The 22,949-nt window shown below is 40.0% G+C and overlaps 1 protein-coding gene across 2 annotated transcripts; it reads left to right on the top strand.

Annotated features, from left to right (window-relative positions):
• The first annotated feature begins 8,819 nt into the window (after positions 1 to 8,819).
• On the top strand, positions 8,820 to 22,453 carry SMIM8 (small integral membrane protein 8). 2 transcript variants are annotated; one of them, XM_073022595.1, is made up of 5 exons: positions 8,967 to 9,879; positions 10,948 to 10,968; positions 14,802 to 15,845; positions 17,225 to 17,382; positions 20,276 to 22,453. In XM_073022595.1, exons 4-5 carry the CDS (start codon positions 17,242 to 17,244, stop codon positions 20,432 to 20,434), a joined length of 300 nt encoding a protein of 99 aa, XP_072878696.1. In that variant the 5' UTR covers positions 8,967 to 9,879; positions 10,948 to 10,968; positions 14,802 to 15,845; positions 17,225 to 17,241; the 3' UTR covers positions 20,435 to 22,453. The 2 variants fall into 2 exon arrangements, with proteins under 2 accessions (XP_008004729.1, XP_072878696.1); XM_008006538.3 differs by lacking the exons at positions 8,967 to 9,879; positions 10,948 to 10,968; positions 14,802 to 15,845 and adding an exon at positions 8,820 to 8,927.
• The last annotated feature ends 496 nt before the right edge of the window (positions 22,454 to 22,949 follow it).

Below are 22,949 nucleotides of genomic sequence, written 5' to 3'. Positions count from 1 at the left end.
CTCCGGGACATCTCCCCTAAATAGCTATACATTTCATAATGTACTGCTTTTTATGTCTACATTAAAGTTGTTTTATTTCACAGGCACTGTATGGTGAGCAGCAATTTCTAGTACAACCTAAATGTTTCCACGCTTTTCTAGTATCTGGGTAAATATAAGGCCATTAGAACATTGATACTGGCATTTCACTGACTTATATTTGCCTCTCCCTGCAGACTTTAGGACCTTAGCCCTCCCTACCCAAGGGTGTGGCTAGTGCAAAAGATCTGCAACAAAGCCTCACGTGGGCCCCTCTCTATCTCAGAGGCCCCCTGTTTTCCCTTCTTTCTGGGAAGTGGGTTTGGGCAAGGGTAGAAGAGTGAGAAGAAGGGTGAGTTTAGGGGTTTCTTTGTGTTTTTATTTCAGTTATGGGATGAAGTTTATGAAGAAATAAGAGACCTGTGCCTCAGTACCTTGAGACAAGTTGTTTCGGTGGCCCTGGGTGCTGTGGGTAGAAGCTACGGAATGTTTTAGGACATGGATAGAGGCTGTAGGCCCATCCTGATCAATTCCACTCTCTGCCACTTGGCCCTCTTTGACATTATCTCACTCCTACCCTCATTCTAGGCAAGTGGCTGGCCCCTCAGGGTCTATGGACTCAAAGTAATGCATTGGTTAACTTCACTTCACCATGACACCCCGCCTCCTTCCTTAACATCTCCCTAGTCTACTCAACATTCCTTCAATTAATATTTCTGGAACTCTTCAATATATCTGGGAATCCAGCTGTAAGCAAAACTTACACATTTAGGAACGGAGCTTGCATGGAGCTCCATGGAGCTTTCCTGGGGCATCCAGGCCTTCACAGAACTGACATTCTAATGGAGAAGATGGACAATAAAGAAATAAATCATATAATGCCAGGAAATGGTAAACTTTTTTTTAAGTCCCTCAGGAATCTCTCTTGTGCACTCAGAGACAATAGCTCTCTCGTGCGCACTCAGAGCAAAGATAGGCCCAGCTATCTTTCCACTCTGGCCTCTTCATTTAATTAGCTGCCATTGGAAGAAGGCATTTCTTTTCCACAAACATGTGGCAAAAGCACCACTCACTGGAAAAGAGCTGTTTTGTGGATGCTGCTTTTCAGGAGCATATTCCTCCCCCTGACCCCTCGTGTGAAGTGGGCATCTGTTGATTTCATCTTCCTAGCATCTGTCTCCCAACCCAACCGCTGGAGAACTGCACCTCCGCAATTTTGATAATATGACCTTAACCCTGGCCTGTCCAGCAGTGATAGCTTTCCTCCTGTCCAAAGCAATTTGCCTGAAAAAGGGCACATAACCCAAACAAGGCCGAAAGAGTCGTTGTATGATATTTGATGTATGGATGATAGGGAAGGCTCCCTTTCCACCTGGATGTGTTGTAACAGGATAGAAACCTGGAGCTGCCAGCAGGGATGTACCCAATATATGAAATCAGTGTATTTAAGAAACAGAATAGAGGCCAGGTGTAGTGGCTCACACCTGTAATCCCAGACATTGGGTGGCCAAGGCGGGTGGATCACCTGAGGTCAGGAGTTCAAGACCAGCCTGGCCAACATGGCAAAACCCCATCTCTACTAAGCATACCCAAAAAATTAGCAGGATGTGATGGGGTTGTGCCTGTAGTTACTATTGCTTGGGAGGCTGAGGCACGAGAATTGCTTGAACCTGGGAGGTGGAGTTTGCAGTGAGCCGAGATCGCACCACTGCACTCTAGCCTGGGTGACAGAGTAAGAAAAAGAAAGAGAAGAGAAGAGAAAGGAAATAGAATGGAGACATGAAACAAGACATTCCTATTGACACGTTCAGATGTCCCATATCTCACTGCTGAAATCTATTTCCTCCGTAGACTTCCCATTACATATGGTAACATAACTCCTTTTGAACTTGAGTTAGTTTCAGTCAAGTTTCTGTCATTTGCAACTGAAATAACAGGTGTGTGCTGAGTCTTCAAGACCCTATATTCAACAAATTCTCTCTTCAGCTTCTTCCTGCTCACCATCCCTTTCGGGGATCAGATCTTGTTTTCAGTTGGCCAAGGAACAGGAAAACTTGCTGTTCTCTATTTCTTCTGTATACATGAGCTGATGTACAACTCTCTTCCCTCCCGCTTAACCAAGAAAGAAATGACCTCCTTTCCTATCAACTCCTACAATAGACACTAGATATTTTGAATGGGTGGGGGCAGAAGTTTCTGGATCCATGTGCCCAATCTCTGCAAAAGCTCAGGATTGTCCTGCTCTAGTCCCCTCCTCATAAAATTATTTCAGTTTCTTAGCCTTTTCTTTTTCTTGCATAGCTCCAGTTCTTCTCCAAAAGTCAGCTCCCAGAAAATATAGTTCCTACACACCAAGCAGGGCTGAGCTGTGGGGGTGATGCCTTCCCTGGTTATCCTTGTGAAGGATAAGTAGGAGTGAGGCAAAGGGCAGGTGCAGGAAAGAGTGTTCCATCAGGAAGTGTGAAGCCGAAGAGTGACATGATTAGATGTGTATTCTAGAAAGGAGGACAATAGCTTGTAGGGGAGCTTGGCTGGTGGCAAAGCTGCTGGGGCATTAATTTTCTTAATCATCTTGACTCCTTTGGCTTTCAAGACACTCCTCTTTTGATCTTCCTCACTCTATTCTGACCATTTCTTCTCAAACCCTTTCGTGGTCTCCTTCTGCTCTACTCATTCCCTAAACATGGATGCATACAAGCCTTCCTAGACTGCCCCCATCTGTTTCTCCATTGTCATTTTCTCTTATGTTCCCTTTTATTATCCATTCTTTAGCAATAAGAAACACACCACACCGCACTATATGGCTTCACGCTTTGAGGTTTGTGTTCATTCTGTCTCCTCTGACCTGAAACATCCTTTCTAACTTCCTTGCCTTGGTTATCACTTTGACTGTGATTCTGGGCTCAGTCATCAGCCACATACCATCCTCTGTGGTATATCCAGGCCAAACAACATATAATTCTCTGTGCTTCCGTGGAACCTTGTGTAAATCACTTTATATTTAAAGTATCTGGCTGGGTGTGGTGGCTCACGCCTGTAATCCCCGCACTTTGGGAGGCTGGAGGGTGGGCAGATCACTTTACATCAGGAGTTCAAGACCAGCCTGACCAACATGGTGAGACCCTGTCTCTACAAAAAATACAAAAATAAAAAATAAAAATTAGCCGGGCATGATGACACACGCCTATAATTCCAGATACTCAGAAGGCTGAGGTACAAGAATTGCTTGAGCCTGGGAGGCGGAGATTGCAGTGAGTTGAGATCTCGGCACTGTACTCCAGCCTGGGTGACAAAGCTAGACCCTGTCTCAAACAAACAAACAAACAAAAACACAAGATATTATCTGTTTTATATTTGTCTCCCTCACTAATCTTTTTCTTTTTTCTTTCTTTCTTTTTTTTTTTTTTTTAAGACAGAGTTTAACTCATGTTGCCCAAGCTGGAGTGCAATGGCGTGATCTCAGCTCACTGAAACCTCCGCCTGCCAGGTTCAAGCAATTCTCCTGCCTCAGCCTCCTGAGTAGCTAGGATTGCAGGCACGCACCACTATGCCCAGCTAATTTTTTGTATTTTTAGTAGAAAAGGGGTTTCACCATTTTAGCTAGGCTGGTCTTGAACTCCTGACCTCAGGTGGTCTGCCCGCCTCGGCCTCCCAAAGTGCTGGGATTACAGGCATGAGCCACGGTGGCCAGCCTCCCTCACTAATCTTTAAGAGTTTTAAGGGCAAAGATTATGTCTTAATCATCTTTTAATTCCTGGTGCCCAGGAAAGCATGTGCCACACTGAATAAACCAAAAATTTTCTTGCTAATCTGAGTCTAACTACTCTGATAATAAACTTATGCTTTTTTCAAAAGAAGAACAGTTAGGATAAAAATGTTTTCATCTCATATCACTTTTAAGGTACTTTAAGACTTTAAATAGGCCGGGTGTGGTGGCTCACCCCTGTAATCCCAGCACTTTGGGAGGCGAAGGCGGGTGGATCACGAGGTCAGGAGATCAAGACCATCCTGGCTAACACCGTGAAAACCCGTCTCTACTAAAAATACAAAAACAAAATTAGTCGGGCGTGGTGGCAGGTGCCTGTAGTCCCAGCTACTCGGGAGGCTGAGGCAGGAGAATGGCATGAATCTGGGAGGCGGAGCTTGCAGTGAGCTGAGATTGCGCCACTGCACTCCAGCCTGGGCCACAGAGAGAGACTCCGTCTCAAAAAAACAAAAAAAAACACACAAGACTTTAAATAATATAGAATAAATTATTATTATTTCCAGTATTTCAAAATGTGAGAGAAGTAAATATAAGATGACCTGACATGAAAAGTATTAAAAACAGTTCTGCTAAAATTATATGGAAGAAAAACAGTAATGAATTGTGATCCTCTAATAATTCCCCATTCTTTTTTTTTTTTTTTTTTTTTTTACTAATTTATATCTCATAGCATTTCATAGATTTCATTTTCTTCCCAGGTCAGACATTCTTGTGATGCCAGACAACTACATAGTTTTCAAAAATAGCAAGATGTTTGTCCTTCTTACAAGCACCACTAGAAAACAGACCGCTCCTTAAACTACCAGGCAAATACTCTTTGATTCCAAGGAATTTACAATGGAGGGCATATTATCAGTTTCTATTGGCACCATAATGCTGCACAACAACGAACTGAACCTCAGTGGCAAACAAAAATACACATATTTAAGTTCATAAATCTGCAGAGTTCAGCTGATCTGGGCAGGCTTGACTGACCTCACTCAAGGCGTGCACACCTAACTAGTCAATCTCGAGTGGCCTCAGTTGGAATAACTAGGATGACTTGGCTTTGCTCTGTATGTTTTTCATCTCCAGCAGGCTAGCTGGAGTATATTTACCAGTTCAGGTGTTTTTCCAGCTTATTTCGTGTCACATTTGCTAATATCATGTTAGCAAAAATAAATCACAAGGGTGACCCCCCAGAGTCAGAGTGGGAGAGCATGGATAAAGGTGGGACATAGGGAGGGGTGAAGGATTAGGAAGATTGTTTTCAAATTACCACAACATGTTTAATTTTTTCATTTGTCAACTAATAATTCATTCAAGGGAGTCAGATATCCTTGGCTCACATTGATCATATCAAGTACTTTGGCTTGGCTTTCTGCTAGGAAAAAAAACAAGCGCCAGCATTTATGTTATTATTTAAAAAAAAAGAACTGCCTTTGACAAAATACCAGTCATGTATGATTTTTATTAAATATTGTCAATCAACTATTCTTGCTTGAATTTTAAAAAGCACTAGTGGCATCAGTGATCCCTTGAGAAGGCTCCCAGACCACCAGTGTTCTCAGAACACACTTTGGGAACCCCAGGTTAAAATAGATATTGTTGGTCCCTTTGAATGTGTTTTCACACAGATTAAACTTTGCTTTATGCAATCCCATCAAATACAAAATCCCCTGGAAATATTATTAAATATTGATGGCCCTGCTCAAAATGAAGATTACAAAAGCCGAATCCGATTGGCATCACTCTTCAAAGTAATTTCTTAAAAGCATCATAAAATGGAATGAATTATAAACAAAATCATTCATATCATTCACATTGTATTCATATCCATGAAATGGGCAAGGCCCTCAGGCTTTTCTCTGTTATCTTTACCTACGGCTTGTGCTCTTTTCTTACACATTTTTATGTTTCTTGTATTCTTTCATCTGATCACTTTCTACTGATCATGACAGTAAAAGTACTTTGTTTCCATAGTGACATCTGACATGTTACAGATTACTGAGAACCCTAAGGGATAAGAAAAAAGTTTGGGTCTGCTTAGGATACAACATAATAATATTTTGTAGCCTTGCAATTGTTTTTAGCTACTGCAGTAACAGCTTTTTAATTGAAATCTAACTTACTCTGTCAGAAGATTGCCTTGTAATACCAGATGTCAATGAACTTTTAAAAATTAAACTTCAAGCCAGGTATATACCTAAAAGAAAGGAAATCAACACATCAAAAAGATACCTGCTCTCCCATGTTTATTGCAGCACTATTCACAGTAACCAAATTTAGAGGCAATCTAAGTGTCCATCAACAGATAAATGGATAAAGAAAATGTGGTACATATACACAACAGAGTACTATTCAGCCATAAAAAACAATTTGCAACAACATAGATGGAACTGGAGGACATTATTTTCAGTGAAATAAACCAGGCACAGAAGGACAAATTTTGCATGTTCTCACTTATTTGTGGGAGATAAAAATTAAAACAAAAAAACTCATGGAGATAGAGAGTAGAATGATAGTTACCAGACGCTAGGAAGGGTAGTGGGGGCGGGAGGAGTGGGAAATGGGGATTTCCAGTGGGTACAAAAGTATAGTTAGATAAAATAAATAAGATCTAGTATTTGATAGCACAACAGGGTGACTACAGTCAGCAATAGTTGATTGTACATTTAAAAATAACTAAGAGTATAATTGGAATGTAACATAAATGATAAATGCTCGATGTGGATACCCCATTTACCCTGATGTGATTATTATGCATTGTATGCTTGTATCGAAATATCTCATGTGCCCCATAAATATATACACATAAATATTAAAATTTTTAAAAAATTAAACCTCAAATCAAATGTGAAGTTAATTTGGCTTGGGAGAACAAGTTTTAAATTCAAAACATATTTACCAAAACTTTACATAAACCCATGCCAAAATATGGGTACCTTCCATTCCAACTATTCTGTTCATTTTAATATAGCTTGTGTAAACCAGAAAGTCTATGAGATAGGTCTCAATCATTTTAGAGGTTTATGTCTCCAATGTTAAGGACCATGGCCTGTGACACAGCTCAGACAGTCCTGAGAACATGTGCCCAAGGTGGTCGGGCTACAGCTTGATTGTATACACTTTAGAGAAATCGAAGTTACAGGCAAAGACATATATCAATACATGTAAGGTATACATTGGTTTGGCCCATCGCTAAGCAGCGTGCGGGCATGGGAGAGGGCTTCCAGGTCAAAAGTGAATTGAAAAATTTTTCATGTTTTCAATTAGTTGAAAGAGTTAAGCTCTGCCTGAAGATGTGAAGCCAGCTTGAGCTAAGATAAGTGGGGGTGTTGTGGCAACCAAGGTTCTGATTATGTAGATAATGTAGATAAAGCCTCCAGGTAGCTGGCTTCAGAGAATAGATGTGAACATCTGTTATCAGACCTTAAAAGAAGTCAGACTCTCTGGAAAAGACCTAGTAAGGGGCCAGGCGCAGTGGCTCATGCCTGTAATCCCAGCACTTTCGGAGGCTGAGGCAGGTGGATTGCCTGAGGTCAGGAGTTCAAGACCAGCCTGATCAATATGGTGAAACTCTGTCTCTACTAAAAATACAAAAATTAGCCAGGCATGGTGGCATACACCTGCAGTCCCAGCTACTTGGGAGGATGAGGCAGGAGAATTGCTTGAGCCCAGGAGGTGGAGGTTGCAGTGAGCCAAGATCGTGCCACTGCATTCCAGCCTGGGCGACAGAGTGACACTCCCACACTCCATCTCAAAAAAAAAAAAAAAAAAAAAAGATCTAGTAAGGGAAAGTGATTCTGTATAGAACGTAAATTTTCCCCGGAAGAGACAGCTTTTCAAGGCCATTTCAAAATATGTCAAATAAATATATTTTGGGGTAACATATTTTTATTTCTTTCAGGTCCCACTATGTGTCACGTGATGTTATTCCAGAGTCAGGTTGGAATTTTCTTATTGCTACAGTATATTTTATCAGTCTTAAGATCTCCGTTTTAATGTTAATTCTGGTCAGTTGTGTCTAAACTCCAATGGGAGGAGGGTATAATGAGGCATGTCCAACCACCCACCCCTTCCCATCAGGGCCTGAACTCATTTTTCAGGGTTTTTTGAGATTACCTTGGCCAAGACAGAGGTCCATTCCTTTTGGGGGTAGGTGGGTGGTGGTGGTGCTTAGAATTTTATTTTTGGTTTTTGTATTAGTCTCTTCTCACATCGCTAGAAAGAACTACCTGAGGCTGGGTAACTTATAGAGAAAAGAGGTTTCATTAGCTCACAGTTCCACAGGCTGTACAGGAGGTATGGCTCCAGAGGCCTCAGGAAATTTACAATCATGGCAGAAGAGGAAGCAAGCACGTCCTACCATGGCGCAGGAGAAAGACAGAAAGAGAGAGAGTGCGAAGGGGGAAGTGCTACACACTTTTAAACGAACAGATCTTCTGAGAACTTCAGCATGGGAACGTCAAGGGGAAAGTCTGCCGCATGATTCAGTGACCTCTCACCAGGGCCCTCCTTCAACACAAGGGGGCTATCATTCCACATGAGATTTGGGTGGGGACACAGAGCCAAACCATATCAGTTTTCACGTGTATCCCAACAAACTTAAACATCAGCAAAGTATGTGCAAACCAGCATCCCTATATCTATTCTTGTCTCAACTGCACCTGCATACATCTGCATCTTGGACTCTCAAGGCCCTAACGTAGTGGCAGAGTATTAACTCTACACTTAAATGACTGTGCCCCTAAAGTAGGGGAAGGAGGAGATCAGATCTAGCTTTCTTTCCCAAATCAGAATGCTTTCCACTTTCATGAAATAAACATACTTCTAGGATATGTCTCCTTTTATTTATACAAACATACACACGGAACTGGAAGGTAATTTGAAGTTGGGAGGTGGAAAACTAAAGGTCAAAAAGGGAAGAAAGCAAAAACGTCCCTTGCAAACTCCAGCCCGCAGACCTCAAGGACGGGCGCGAGGTCCTCAGAACCGGAAGGACAAGCGCTGGATGGATTCCTGCAGCCCCGCGCTGCAACCTCCGGAAGATAGGGGACGCTGTGGCGCCAGGCCGGGCGCGCTCTACCGCTCTCTCTCGCAGGTGGGGCTGTGAGGTGGGGCGGGGCGTCTCGGGCGCTGAGAGGACGTGACCCCGCAAAAGGTAAGCGGCGGCGGCTATAGTGCTGAGTGGCTGGGCGCCGGCCTGGAGGGGACCGGGCGGCCGCACCATCACGCTCCCGTCTCTGCCCTTCCTGGCTGCCCTGCGGGCCTCCCAGGGAGGGAGCGTCCTCTTGGGCAGCCCAAATCTTTGCCTCTCGGTGGACGCCTTGTACCCGCACCCCAAGTCGGTGGAGTTCTCTGGCGCCACAGAGCCCATTTCCCGGACTCACCTTGCGGGCGCCAGTCTGTTCGGTGCTTCATCCATGGACTCCTCCAACCCTAGAACTCTCTCGTTTCCTCCAGTTTCTTAGTGTCCTGGCTCACCAGACTCATAGTTAGGGAAGCATGGTGGTGTTTTCAGGAGATGCCCTTTTTCTTTTGTCATTGTGCAGACACGCGTACTTTTTCAGCCCTGCAACACAATGTGTAGAACTTAACTCAATGAAGTTTCTTCTGGAGGCTTCCAATGCGTCTTTGAGTAAGCCTTCGGCAGCGAACAGTAGTCCATGACATTGGGGGAAGCCAGATAAGACTCAAAGATTGTCAGTCCTCAGGCTGTCGCCAGCAAAGCCTTTCTCCTTTTTTCAGGGACCGTAGTACATCCAAGAGATGGAAAGGTGCTTCGTTTTGTTTGTTTTGTTTTGTTTTGTTTAAGACAGAGTTTCACTCTCGCCCAGGCTGGAGTGCAGTGGTGCGATCTCAGCTCACCGCAACCTTCACCTCCCGGGTTCAAGCGATTCTCGTGCCTCAGCCTCCCGAGGACCTGGAATTACAGATGTGCGCCACCACACCTGGCTACTTTTTGTATTTTTAGTAGAGACAAGGTTTCATCATGTTGGCCACGCTGGTTTCCAACTCCTGACCTCAAGCAATCCACCCGTCTCAGCCTCCCAAAGTGCTGGGATTACAAGCGTGAGCCACCCCACCTGGCGGGAAAGATACTTTTTAAAAAAGTATGTTTTACCTTAAAAACAACATATATATAATCAGTTTTTAAAACAAGTGATTATAATTTTGTTTCTTAAATATTGTAATATATATGCAAAGGCCTTTTATCAATTTAAAAGTAAGATGGGGTGAGGTGGTGAAATATTGGTGGGCTGGAAATTGGGAGACCTAGGTGATCGCACCCTCCTGGTAAAGACATCTCCCTGGGTCTGGGTTTCTCAGAAGGGGATGTAGAAGGGGGAGTTAGACAAAGTGGTGAGTATGACAGTAGCTACCATTCATTGAACATCTGCATCCTTTAAAATGTATTCGTCTTATTTAATACACACATTTAGTACCTATCTATGCAATAGATAGTAGTGCCCCTTTTATAAAGATGGAAACTGAAAATCAGAGTTAGCACCTAAAGACACACAGGTTATAAGTAGCAAAGTGAGAATTTGAGGTTATGCTAATTCCCTCAAGCCATGAAGTCCTCTGATTCTATCCCAAACTTGTTTAAACTAATTTAAATTATTTTTAAGGTTTTCTGCCCCAAACTTCAAGTTAGTTTCTTAAGTATTAAGATAATGTGGCATGTGAAACTATTAAAAAGTGTATTATACTTTCATTAAAATATTTTGCCCATTTTATAATTCTCTGTCTATTAAAGGAACGGCTTTCATTATTAATAAGGTTCCTGCTCATTAACATTTTATGATTCTGGTCATTTTGTTTTGTCTTCTATTGAGGTGCTTATTTCTAAAATATATATTTGAAGATTGTTTCCCTTAAAGTAATTCTTATATTTTTTATATCTTGGTCTAATTTGCATGTACAATATATTAATAGGTAGTCATGTATTCTGGAATAACTCCCTGAGCAAGACTTTTACTGAAAGAGGGAAAATCATTCAAAAATGACTAGTCCTGACTCTCGGTGTAGGACCATCTGTACAACCTTTCACATTGTGTGTTACTAATTTCAGGGGCTTACTGTTTTTATGCTTTGAGATGTAAATGACTCTCATGGAGTTAGGTAAATAGGCAGTCCTTTATCTTTGCTTCTTTTTCCATTGCACGCTTCCATCACAGGAGGATGGACAGGAGAAAAAGGTAAAGAACATGTTACCAGGGAGAAACAAATGAAGTAAATACAGCGTAGTTTAGACCTTTTATACAGGCAGCTGTGAAATGTTCTACTCTCCTCTTTTTTTTTTTTTTTTTTTTTTTTAAGAAAAGATAAATAGCAGTTTCTTGATCATGCATAGAAAAGGGAACAAGAAGTGGGTGATGGAAAAATGAAGAAGAAATAAGAGTGGAGCAGATTACACAGCCAGGGGTGCCTGATTAATTATTTTGCAGGTAGGGCCTCACACAAATTAATCCCAAAATTACTTAGCCAAGAGCAGTGTAATGCCAGGTTCCCAGCATCCCTGCTAATCTGTATGTTTTATGTGATTACTATTTTAACACAGTAAATGAGGTTTTTAAATCCAGCTTAAAATAAATAGATCTTCAAAGTGATAATAACGAGAGATTGGTCAATATCATGTGTAAGTAAGTGAGTGACAGCTGTAATGGAAACAAAGAGTAAGGGAAGAAGGTGAAGAAACTAGTGGGAAGACTAGTTCTGATGAAAGTGTGCTAGACATTAACTGGTTTTGTCTTAAGTGCAGTACACCTGAGTGGTAATGTCAGAATAAGTTATTGCCATGCTTTGACCTTATGATTAGTTCTGCAGCTTTTAAAATTGGAACTTGTATTAGTTTTGTACTAGAAAATAGCTAGTCAACTTAAACTTCAGGATTAAAAGTTTACTTGTTAAAATACAGATTTGTTTTCCCCAAAACAGTTTACACATCTGTGAAGAAATGACTTAAGGTTTTGCATTCTACCTGTTTTATTTATTCAACTGGCACATCTTGAATTTATGCTTCAGTCGTACTTGTACAGCTCTGTGGGCTGGCATGTGAAAAAATACAGAAGAATTTTCTCCTGTGTAGAAAAGGTTGTTGTTGTTGTCGTTGTTAAAATAGTTATATATAACAAATTATTGGCTGCTGAGACCCTTTCTGGTCTCAGTAATCTGAATTTTTTTTTAACAAAGTATAGATGGTTGTTGAAAAGTCTTAGTTTGATAGATGGTGTGAATAAGTTCATGCAATTTTGGGAGAACTGTTGTATCATCAGTGACTGTGGCTCATAAAGGAGAAGCAGCAATAAAACTGAGCTGTTTTATCCCACTTCTAATAAAAGAATGATAAATAATAGAAAATGTTACTCTCATACTTTCCAGAAAGCGTCAATAACAGTGGAAATTGGGGTATATTAAATCTTTTAAAATATACATGTGAGTTTCCAGTCAAAATATTCTTTGTCATTTCTAGCAAAGAGTTTAACATAAACAGTGAATTATTAAGGTAAATGTGGGTGTCTGGGAGTTGCAATATAACCAATACTACCCTGATTATTTTATTGATTCATTGTAAAGGAAATATAGGTTCTGCTAAGGAAAAAAGGAGATCAAGCAATCTTACAACTAAAATTAAGTCATCACAATTAGCTATATAGTTTTTTACAGACATATTTCATAGAGGTTGAATTTCATAACACTCAGCATCACTGCATCTGTTTAATTTTAAAATAGTGACATTTTTGTTAGCTGTAACTAGTCTCTCTCTTTCTCCCCCTCTCCTCTCCCCCATATATATATATAAAATATATATATATATAAAAAAAATAAATGACAGCAGATCCCTTGTAGATAGATTAATGCCCCCCCTGAGGGGATGATTAACTCACTCCACACCTGAAGTCCAAAATTATATACAGTGTATAATTTTATATACACCAGGAGTAGAGTAATAATAATATATAATGTAAATTATATATTATAATAAATTATTATTTAATATATAATTATGTTAATAAATTACATATATTATAATTAATATAGAATTATATATAACAATTTTATTTAATTTTGGACATCAGGTATGGAGTAGTTCATCATCCTCAATTCCTGGCACATTATCATCCACACAAAGTATATGTAAATAAACTGTGCTCTGAGGACCCTTCTGTGCTCTGCGATATGAACTTCTATACCCATCTTTTCCATTACCTTTCCTTCCCAATGAACAACTTTAATCTGTTTTCCACAGGCTATCTTTGTTTTAAATACACGCAGCTGTTTTCCAATAATAAATGGGAAAATTCTGTTTATATCCGTTTCTGTTTAGAATGACTTTTACCTTTGTGAACTTGCTTTTTCCGGCCTTCATAGTATTTTTCTCTAATGCCTCAGCTTCATGTAGTGGCACACTCTGAGGCTGAGATTCAGTTCTGATAACATGGCCGTGGGTTAACTATTTTCTGCCGAATGTTTCTTACAGGTTTGTCTGTTGACAGACTAGAATATTCCTTCCACTTTAATGACTGCTTCATTTTGCATTTTCTTTCCCTATTTTAGTCCATTTGTGTTGCTATAAAGGAATACTGAGGCTGGGCAATTTATGAAGAAGAGAAGTTTATTTGGTTCATGGTTCTGCAGGCTGTACAGGAAGCATGGTGTCAGCATCTGTTCTGAGGGGCTCAGGTTGCCTCCACCCATGGTGGAAGGTGGTGGTGATCTGGCATGCCAGATCACATGGTAAGAGAGGAAGCAAGAAAGAGAGGGGAGGTGCTAGGCTGTTTTTAACAACCAGCTCTCCAGGGGACTAATAGAGTGAGAACTCACTTGCTCCCCACCCTCCCCCAGGGAGGGTATTAATCTGTTCATGAGGGATCCACCCCCATGACCGAAACACCTCCCACTAGGCCTCACCTCCAACATTGGAGATCAGATTTCCACGTGAGGTTTGGGAGACAAATATCCAAACTATAGTACCCACGTTTATACTCAAACAAGTTTTTAGCACAGGGAGAAACATCACTGACACCTGGTATAGGCACCTGGTGGCCAACATTTGTTACTTAAATTCTAAATACCTTTATAAACACCATCATGGCTAAGAGAAGAAAAATGAAACACTAGCAGTTCTCATTAGAAGAAAAAAATGACGGTAATGGAAGCAGTAGATTGCTGCCACAATAAAGGAGAAATAGCAAAGGAATTTAACACTACGACCCCAACATTGTTCACATTTTTGAAAGATTGAGCCAAGATTGAAGAGAAAATTTATAAAGGGATTCTGGGACTAAAGCAGAAGTGAATGTGAGGCCCCTTTTATCACTATTTCTGCATGGTATCGGGTTCATGCAAGAAATGGGCATGTAACTGTGCTATAGAAAGCTTTGGATTTTTGTCAACCTTGGGCATTGCGTTAGTCTCTTCTTCCATCACTATAAAGAAATTCCTGATGCTGTGTAATTCATAAAGAAAAGACGTTTAATTGGCTCACAGTTCAGCAGACTGTACAGGAAGCATGGTGCCAGCATCTGCCCCTGGTGAGGGCTTCAGGAAGCTTTCAGTTGTGGTGGAAGATTAAGTGGGAGCAGGCATGTCACATGGTGAGACAGGAAGCAAGAGGCAGGGGGAAGAAGTGTCACACTCTTAAATACCCAGATCTCACATGAACTCATAGAGTAAGAACTTGTTCATTACCACAAGGATGGCACCAAAACATTCATGAGGGATCTGCCCCCATGATCCAAATGCCTCCCGCCAGTCTCCACCTTCAACACTGGGGATTACAGTTCAGCTTGAGATTTAGAAGGGACAAACATCCAGAGCTTGTCAGCCATGGTGAGTTTCAAGCAAGTGGGGGCTGCCTCAACAAACTTGGGGCATATTCTGGAATTGTTTCACAAGTTGCCTGTAGTGAAGAAAACACTGTTTTGGTAGAGAAAATTATTAACTTACGTGCAGGAGAAACTTAAAAACAAAAACAAAAATTGCTGGTTACAACTTCAATGGCTTGTTTCTTTGTTTGTTTTTGATACAGGGTCTAACTATGTTGCCCAGGCTGGTCTCAGACTCCTGGGTTCAAGCAGTGCTTCTACCTCTTCCTCCCAAAATAGTGGGATTAAGGCGTGAGCCACCCCACCCAGCCTGAATGGTGTTTTAAATGCTGATCAAACAGATGTTCTTGTTACCTTCTCATATGCTTCATGCCAAAGGTAGACTTTGCAAAGGAAATAAACAGATTGATGATTGGTGTATTCTACTCTAATGCATTCTGGAACAATTGTCTTTGGCAAGTCAGCTAACTATCAGTACTTCAGAAATGTTCCCCCCCCCCGTGATTACCAAGCTAATACACATGCCTGAATAATGAGAAATGTGTTACTGAATGACTGATAAAGATTGACAAGGGAATGCAAGGAGCAATCCACAGTATCCTCTTGCTGATAGACGATTGCTCTGCCCACAACATACTCCCACACTTGGATCATGTAGGAGTTGAGCTTTTCCCATTGAACTACACAGCCATTCTGCAGCCATTGGATCAGGGTGTAACTGGCACAGAGAAAGCTCACTTCTGAAAGCAGTTTCTAAATGTAGAGAATGAAGAGAAAATGGAGAAAAGCAACATGAATAAGCCATTGACATGATTGCAGAGACTTGGTGGTCTATAAAGTTATCTGTAATCATGAAATGTTAGCAAAACACAGGCATGATTCCTGTGGGATCCCCTGAGGTCCTCCTGTAAGAAGGCTGCAACCAAATGTGGTGTTTGAACCAATCTAGCACTCAACTACTACTGTCATTGATGTCTCAAACCAGTTTGATTTTGAAGACTGTGTGGCTACAGATAGCAGTTTATTTCCCAAGTTACCAAATCCTGAAGTTGCTACAGGAGTGCTAACTGATGTAAAAATTGAACCAGAAAGTCAGTGATAACGATGAAGAAGGCAACAATGAGATAATCATGACGTGCATGAGGAATAAGTGATTGAACCGGCAACAGTGAACATTTCTGAAGCCTTTGCAAGTGTAGAAAGTGCTTAGAACATTCCTTTCTCTTCAAGCAGATGTTCCTCTTGAGGTGCGTACCTGATCAAGTGGTATAGATGAACATTCAGTGTCTACTGTGATACAATGTATTTTGAAAAGCCAAGTTCCTAGTTTTCTCCTTAACTATGAAGTTGTGAAAATATTGATTTTATAAAGTCTATAAAATAGTAAGCTTAATGAATACTTATGCTGGCCAGGTGTGGTGGCTCATGCATGTGATCCCAGCACTTTGGGAGGCAGAAGCAGGATTGCTTTGTGGCCAGGAGTTTGAGACCAGCCTGGGCAACATAGTGAGACCTACCAAAAAAAAAAAAAAGCCAGGTGTGGTGGTGCATGCCTGTAGTCCTAGCTACCTGGGAGGCTGAGGTGGGAGGATCACTTGAGCCCAGGTGTTTGAGGCTGCACACTGCAGTAAGGTATGATCATACCACTGCACATGCATTCCAGTCTAGGCAATCAAGTAAGACTCTGTCTCAAAAAAAAAAAAAAACTTGTACAAACAAAGCCCCAATAACATTTACTGTACAGTGATTGCAGCATTTCCCCCAAATAATTTTACTATATTGTCATTTATGTCTATCTTTGGAAGCTTTCTTTCTCTACCTCCCCTCTTTCAACCCTCACCTCCCATCCCAGCATTAGATGGCAGAGATGATAAACTAAGCTTTTGCCTAATAATACCTAGAAGAGAAAAATATTCCCAAAGTGCTGACATTTCAGCTAGGAAAACAAGAAGACAAAAGACACACTTGGATTTAATAGGATAGATTTAGAGTAGCTAAGATAAAAAAGGATATTCAGATTAAGGAGATAGCAGGGCATGTCCTACCCAGAAAGTTGCTGATTGGCAAAGGAGGAGTGAGTACAAACAGCTCCTTATCCTTACTGCTTGGGAAAATGAGTTCGTGGGTGGTCGTGGAGGAAGACAGAGGAGCAGTGGAGGAAACTGGCCAGGAGTGAATCTGTAGGAGAAGATAATGAGCAAAGGAATGCTGATCCTTCCCTCAGGTTGGGGTTCTGGAGGGGCTGTTGAAAGGTGAGGAGGAGTGAAAACAAGGAAATAAAGGAACAGATAACCTACTGGCCTCACCTACTCTCAGTCCTGGTTTCATGTGATACAACGTGACTCAGACCAACAAACAATTCTCCTGTCTTCTGTAAAAGTAGGAAAACAACCTTTGCCCACAGCTTTTATTTTGAGGTGAAAATTAAAATAATGAATGAAATTAACAAATTAAACTTAAAACACCATTTACAAAGTGCATAATACAAAGTAATAAGATAACTGACAATCACCTTTGGTATGTATCTGGGTTGGAATTCAAAGAAAGAATTTAAGAATGACTTTTTAAAGAAATTTATCAGAGAAGCACAATTATGAAGGGAAAAAATATATTATTTTGTTTTTAGATAATAAATCATCATTGATGAAGATGTCTTCAGCACCTGAGCCTCCAACATTCAAAAAGGAACCACCCAAAGAGAAAGACTTTCAAAGCCCGGGGCTCAGACGGGTGCGCACAACAACCTTATTTCGTGCTGTGAATCCAGAGCTCTTCATTAAACCTGTAAGAAATATATCCAGGATAAGACTTTATTTTTAATCTAACCAGACTGTCAGGAAGTTCTGATTTTCTTGTAATTGATTTTAGCATGGAAATTTGATGTTGACAAGACCTCCCTGTGAATAAAAGCAGGAGGAAGGACGATTGTAAATGCTGTTTCACATATAAATACACATATAAAAGTAAATATTTTAAGGGCATTTGAGAGTTATAATGGAAAATGTTTGCACTTTAATGGATTGGCTTCTCAAACTATCTAAAGTACTATTTTAATCATTGCATTAATTTGAAGACAACTTTTGTTGTTTGATCAAGTACTATTAGGTAAATAAGACCTTCCATTTAAGCAAGGAAACCAAAATGAAAATCTGACCTTTCTTACATACTGCAATTCTAGCCTGTAGGTAATATTTTTATCTAAGCAATATTACAGATACTTTGTGAAAAATTCCAAAACATTTGATTTGATGAAATTCATTTATTCATTTATTCATTAGAGGTTCTGTCACCCAGGCTGTAGTGCAGTGGTACAATCATAGCTCACTGCAGCTTCAAACCCCTGGGCTCAAGGGATCCTCACACCTCAGCCTCCTGGGTGGCTGGGACTACAGGTGCACACCTTCATGCCTGGCTCCTTTTTAAAATTTTTTGTAGAGATGGTGTTTCAGTATATTGCCCAAGCTGGTTTTGAACTCCTGGCCTTAAGCTATTCTCCCACCTCAGCCTCCCAAATTGTTGGGATTACAGGCATGAGCCACCATGCCTGGCTGAGTTTATTTTTAAATAAATGTAGATTCTATTTTAAAATAAATGTAAAATCAAGTTAAAATAAAATATGATAAATATTTAAGTGTGTTGAATCTGATTAGAATTTTAGGAACGCAGTTACCAGTGTAAACTGTTAAATAGGTCAACTTAATCAGATCATTAAATCAAGGTAAAATATTTTAAAAGCTTTGAACTAATGTGTTCTTTTAATTGCTAAAAGCATTTCAAGAATTGTAAATTTAAACTGCTCTGAGTCCGTGTCCTTTCTTAGGTGTTCTTCTAAGTGAAAAAATTTGACCCTTATTTTGAAATAGAAATGTCACCTAAAGGAAGAAACTGAGGCAAATTAATATCTGTAGGGAGTTTATTTGGGCCAAGGTTGAGGACTGCAACCTGGGAAACACTTCACAGTAACCTTACGAAGCACTCTGGAGAACAAAGGAGAGGCTGGAATTTTTCAGAAAAAAGGTGAATCAGGAGAGGGGGCAAGTACAAAAGTTGCTTTTCAGTAATTTTCATTGGTTTGCAGAAATGACATTGATTAGTAATTGGCTATACATTGTTGAATTACAGAGTATGAGTTATAATGTCTAGTGGATGGCATTGTAAGGTTAATTTATAGCTATTGGTGGTGTCAGTCCAGAGCCCACATAGTAAGGGCTTCAAAATTATTACTTAGCTCAAGACGTGACTACTAGCTTGTTCCAGTGCCTCTCTGGGCCTGATAATTTAAAGGGGGCTCACATTCCTCAGTTAAAGAGTTTCTTTTATTTCTCAGTAGTGGTACAGCAGGTATGGTGACAGAAGCAGAAACTATTATTTGTATCACTACTGCGCATTTACATTGACCTAAGAAAGGCCAATTCGTTGAGTGTGAACATGCAAAGAAAATGGTCTAAGGTACAGTTTCAGGAATAACAAAGTTAATAGATAAAATACTTTTCTGGAGTTGTGAACATCTTTCCTGTATTTAAAAGCTTTTTTTTGGGGGGGGGGGGGGTGGAGGCTGAACATCATGACTAATGTCTGCAATCCCAATACTTTGGGAGGCTGAGGTAGAGGGATCTCTTGAGTCCAGGAGTTCAACATACCGAGACTCTATCTCTACAAAAAAATTTAAAATTAGGCTGGCCACAGTGGCTCACGCTTGTTAATCCCAGCAGTTTGGGAGGCCGAGGTGGGCAGATCACTTGAAGTCAGGAGTTTGAAACCAGCTGGCCAATATGGTGAAACCCCGTATTTATTAAAAATACAAAAAAATTAGCCAGGCATGGTGGTGCACACCTGTAGTCCCAGCTACTTGGGAGGTTGAGGCAGGAAAATCACTTGAGCCCAGGAGTTTGAGACTGCAGTGAGCTATGTTTGCACCACTGCACTCCAGCCTGGGCAGCAGAGTGAGATCCTGTCTCTTAACATCAACAACAACAACACAGCTTTTCTGTGTGTGTGTGTGTGTGTGTGTGTGTGTGTGTGTGTGTAGCTGAAAACATAACTTTGCCTCTTAGGGTCTTGGATTGTCCAAGAGTAAATCAAGGTTAACAGCATAATAGCTGTTCCAATCACTAAATTTCTTGAGGTTGTGGAGTAGGTTCCCAGCGAAGAGTGTATACATCATCATCATTTCTGTGACTAATATATAAAAGGATTTTTGCCAGTTATTCATGACTTGGGCAAGAAGAATAGCGTGTGTACTTCATTCTTCACTTCCTAATAAAATGAACTAATTTGAGGTTTGCAAATGCAGAGACTTGGGCCCCGGACCCAGGAAGTTAAGCAGCTCCTCCACTTCACACAGATAACATTGAAAACTCTGGGTACCAGACCAGTTTTCCTGCCCCACTCCTTTCCCAGCTGTCACCTTCCTGAGGGTAGAGGTCTGAGATGTCCAGGGTGTAGATGGGAGAAAGACTGGAGAGGAGAAGCAAGAGTCTTCTATAATCTCTGGATAATCAGTAGTTTAGCTAATTGAATAAGGAACTGAATAAATGATTATAGTTGAAATATTGCCATGGTAATGCTAGTGTTGTAATAAAGATGTGGCATGTCAGGAGGAAAATGCAACTGATATTTGGGTCTCCTCAAATTGGTAGTCTTACTAAAGCTTTATACTTTTTTTTTTCTTTGACAGAACAAACCTGTAATGGCTTTCGGATTGATAACTCTTTCACTTTGCGTGGCATATATTGGTTATCTGCATGCAACACAAGAGAATAAAAAGGACCTCTATGAAGCTATTGATAGTGAGGGGCACAGTTATATGAGGCGGAAAACATCCAAATGGGATTAGTAGTGCTGGTTACTGCAGATGGACGTTTATTAAGCGTTCTGAAATCTTCAAATGAAAGACCTTGTGAGTGTACAGTATCATATTTCTTGTTCTAGAACATGCTAATGAAGACAGAAGATAGCAGTTGCAACCAGACAACTGTCATAAATTTTGTTCTTTCACAGCTGTTCTCATTCTTTTTCCACAGAGCGAGCTTCATGATATTTTTCTTTCCTTGCCTCTTATAAAAGTGCCATGAGAATGGAAGTTGTCTTTGTTAATTATTAAATTCTGTATAATAAAAGTACCCATGCTGTTAAATTTGCATGATGTTTTAAATATTTTAAGATGAATTATGCTGGTGCAGCTGTCGTGAAAGTTTAGTTGTGTTTTGCTACTTGCAAAGGAAATGTTCATGTTCTCCCTGGCATAGAACCTATATTTTTAAAGAAAGATAAATAGAAAATTTAAAGCCTGAAGTCAATATTAAAAATATGAGATATGAGAAACTGAGTTGGCTCTGACAAGTAGTTCTTATAGTGTCACAAATGGTTCATATATTTCAGTTTCCATTTTAGCTATTTTTGGGGCAGAATTTTATTTTAATGGAAAAGATCCTTCCACTCAGCTACTAAAATAAAGATTAAATAAGAATATCCCAGAGTAATTGGAGTTTTTCTTTAAAAAAGAAAGTATGTTTTACTGAGGTATGATGATTTTGAGTACAACTAAATGTTATCTATTTTAGTTTTTGTAAATTAATGTTACAGTAATGTTGTAAACATAAGACCAAGTGTTCTTATAGTTATTTAAAAACTACAACTACTCAATAGATAAGAAATAGATAAGGTCTCCTTATTGTACCAGGTTTACCTTACATACTTTTTTTTTCTTTTGAAGTTTATATGCCAGCAGGCCTTTTTGGTTTTTTTCTTTTCAGAATGTTTCTTATTCTCTGAAGCATCAGCATTTTGAAGTGTCTTTTATGGAAGTGGGGACAGAAATGGGGGTAAAAGTGAGTGTAAACAAAGCCGAGCCCCACGGTCAGCACTCACTGGAGGCGAGCAGCAGAATGGCCTTGGTTGTCCTGGCACCTGGCCCAGGGGCCTAGGACAGAGTTCAAGACTAGGCGTCTGTGTCTGGCCAGATTCTGCCTTTTAGAATTCACATCTTTATCACAAGGGTTCTGGACCTGTTTCATTTCTAGATATATACCTAATTCTCCAAATCATTGTAATTGGGCCTCAGTAGTAAATCTCACCTCTGAAGTTTTGCTTCAGTTGCTATAATATTACCAAGTAATAATAACAGCATAGGCAGAGTTTATCATAATGTTATTTTTAATTTATCATACTTCATTGTCGTTTTGTAAGGTACATGAATATGTAATTATGTGTGATTTGTAGATATTAAAGAACTTAGCTAATTGAATTTACATGTAAATAAATAAAACCTTTACTACTGAGCCCCAAATATTTATTTGCTATGCCTCTCTGTATAATGTACTTCATATAGTTTAAAATGCACTTCAGTGATACAAAATCCCTTTTAAAGACTGTCTTTTGTTTTTGGTTTCCCTGTGTATGTTGGCTGTCACAAAAGTAGGGTTCTTCTGTTTTTAACTTATGCATTTAGTGACACATTGCCATCTTTTAGAATTATTTACTATTTAACAGAATAAGTTGATGTTTGGTGGCAGAGGAGATACTAGTTGTGTGAACTGTCAAGAGATTGCAGTGCAGGAGGGCAACAGAAACTGTACAAAGTGCAGACTTAACTCATGTAAGATCTGTGTGAATCAACCAAAGTAAGTAGAGTCAGTCAAGCACAAAGCTGTGAAAAGTAGTGTGAGGAAGGAATCATACTGAATTTTAGGAACAAGTACCTGACTACGATACTTTTTACAGAATAGCTACAAGTTGTAGGACAGTTTTTGTGTGTGCTGATGTCAACGGCTGCCTGGCTATGTGTTGATGTTTTCATCCTTTCTCTTTTGAATGAGGGTATAACCATCAAAAATAAAATACCTTTCAAATAGTCCGAAGATTCTGAACGTTGAACTTCACCTGATCCCGTCGTGTCAGTTTATGGTTAAGACAGTAGGCTGAGAATGGCTAAGAGACTTACCAAAGATCATGGTGATTCAGGACTAGAACCTGTATCTTCTTGCTCTAAAGTCTAGGGATCTTTCCACCATACTATACCACCTCCTATGTGTAAATGTCCACATAATAATAAAGCAGCCACATTAGCCCTTAAAAATAAGTTTAGATCTTAAGTAGAGAAACACTCCTGTACTTTAAAACAATTATGTAAAGGACTGTTAACTGCCAACTCCCTCAAAAGACCATCAGAACAACCTGATGATCAAACAAAACTAAGCTTATTGAATCTACTGCACTAAGGGGAAATACCACTTTTACAAAGTTAGCTGTATTTAAGAAGGGGATGGTTAGGGGAAGATGTTAAAGTGTTTTGAAGTCTGAGTTCAGGTGATTAAAGAAGGGTCTTTCAATGCACGAATCTGGTTGAGAAT

The sequence above is a fragment of the Chlorocebus sabaeus genome, chromosome 13 (assembly GCF_047675955.1).
Source record: "Chlorocebus sabaeus isolate Y175 chromosome 13, mChlSab1.0.hap1, whole genome shotgun sequence".
Lineage (NCBI taxonomy): Eukaryota > Metazoa > Chordata > Mammalia > Primates > Cercopithecidae > Chlorocebus > Chlorocebus sabaeus.
The sequence above is the reverse complement of the archived record's forward strand: the minus strand, read 5'-3'. Positions and strand labels throughout refer to the sequence as shown.

What these genes read in the sequence shown, in the direction of transcription:
- SMIM8 (XM_008006538.3), top strand. Translation starts at nt 17,242, where the DNA reads ATGAAGATGTCTTCAGCACCTGAGCCTCCAACATTCAAAAAGGAACCA. An exon ending in CAGAGCTCTTCATTAAACCT is followed by an intron (nt 17,383 to 20,275) that starts GTAAGAAATATA and finishes TTTCTTTGACAG; the next exon opens with AACAAACCTGTAATGGCTTT.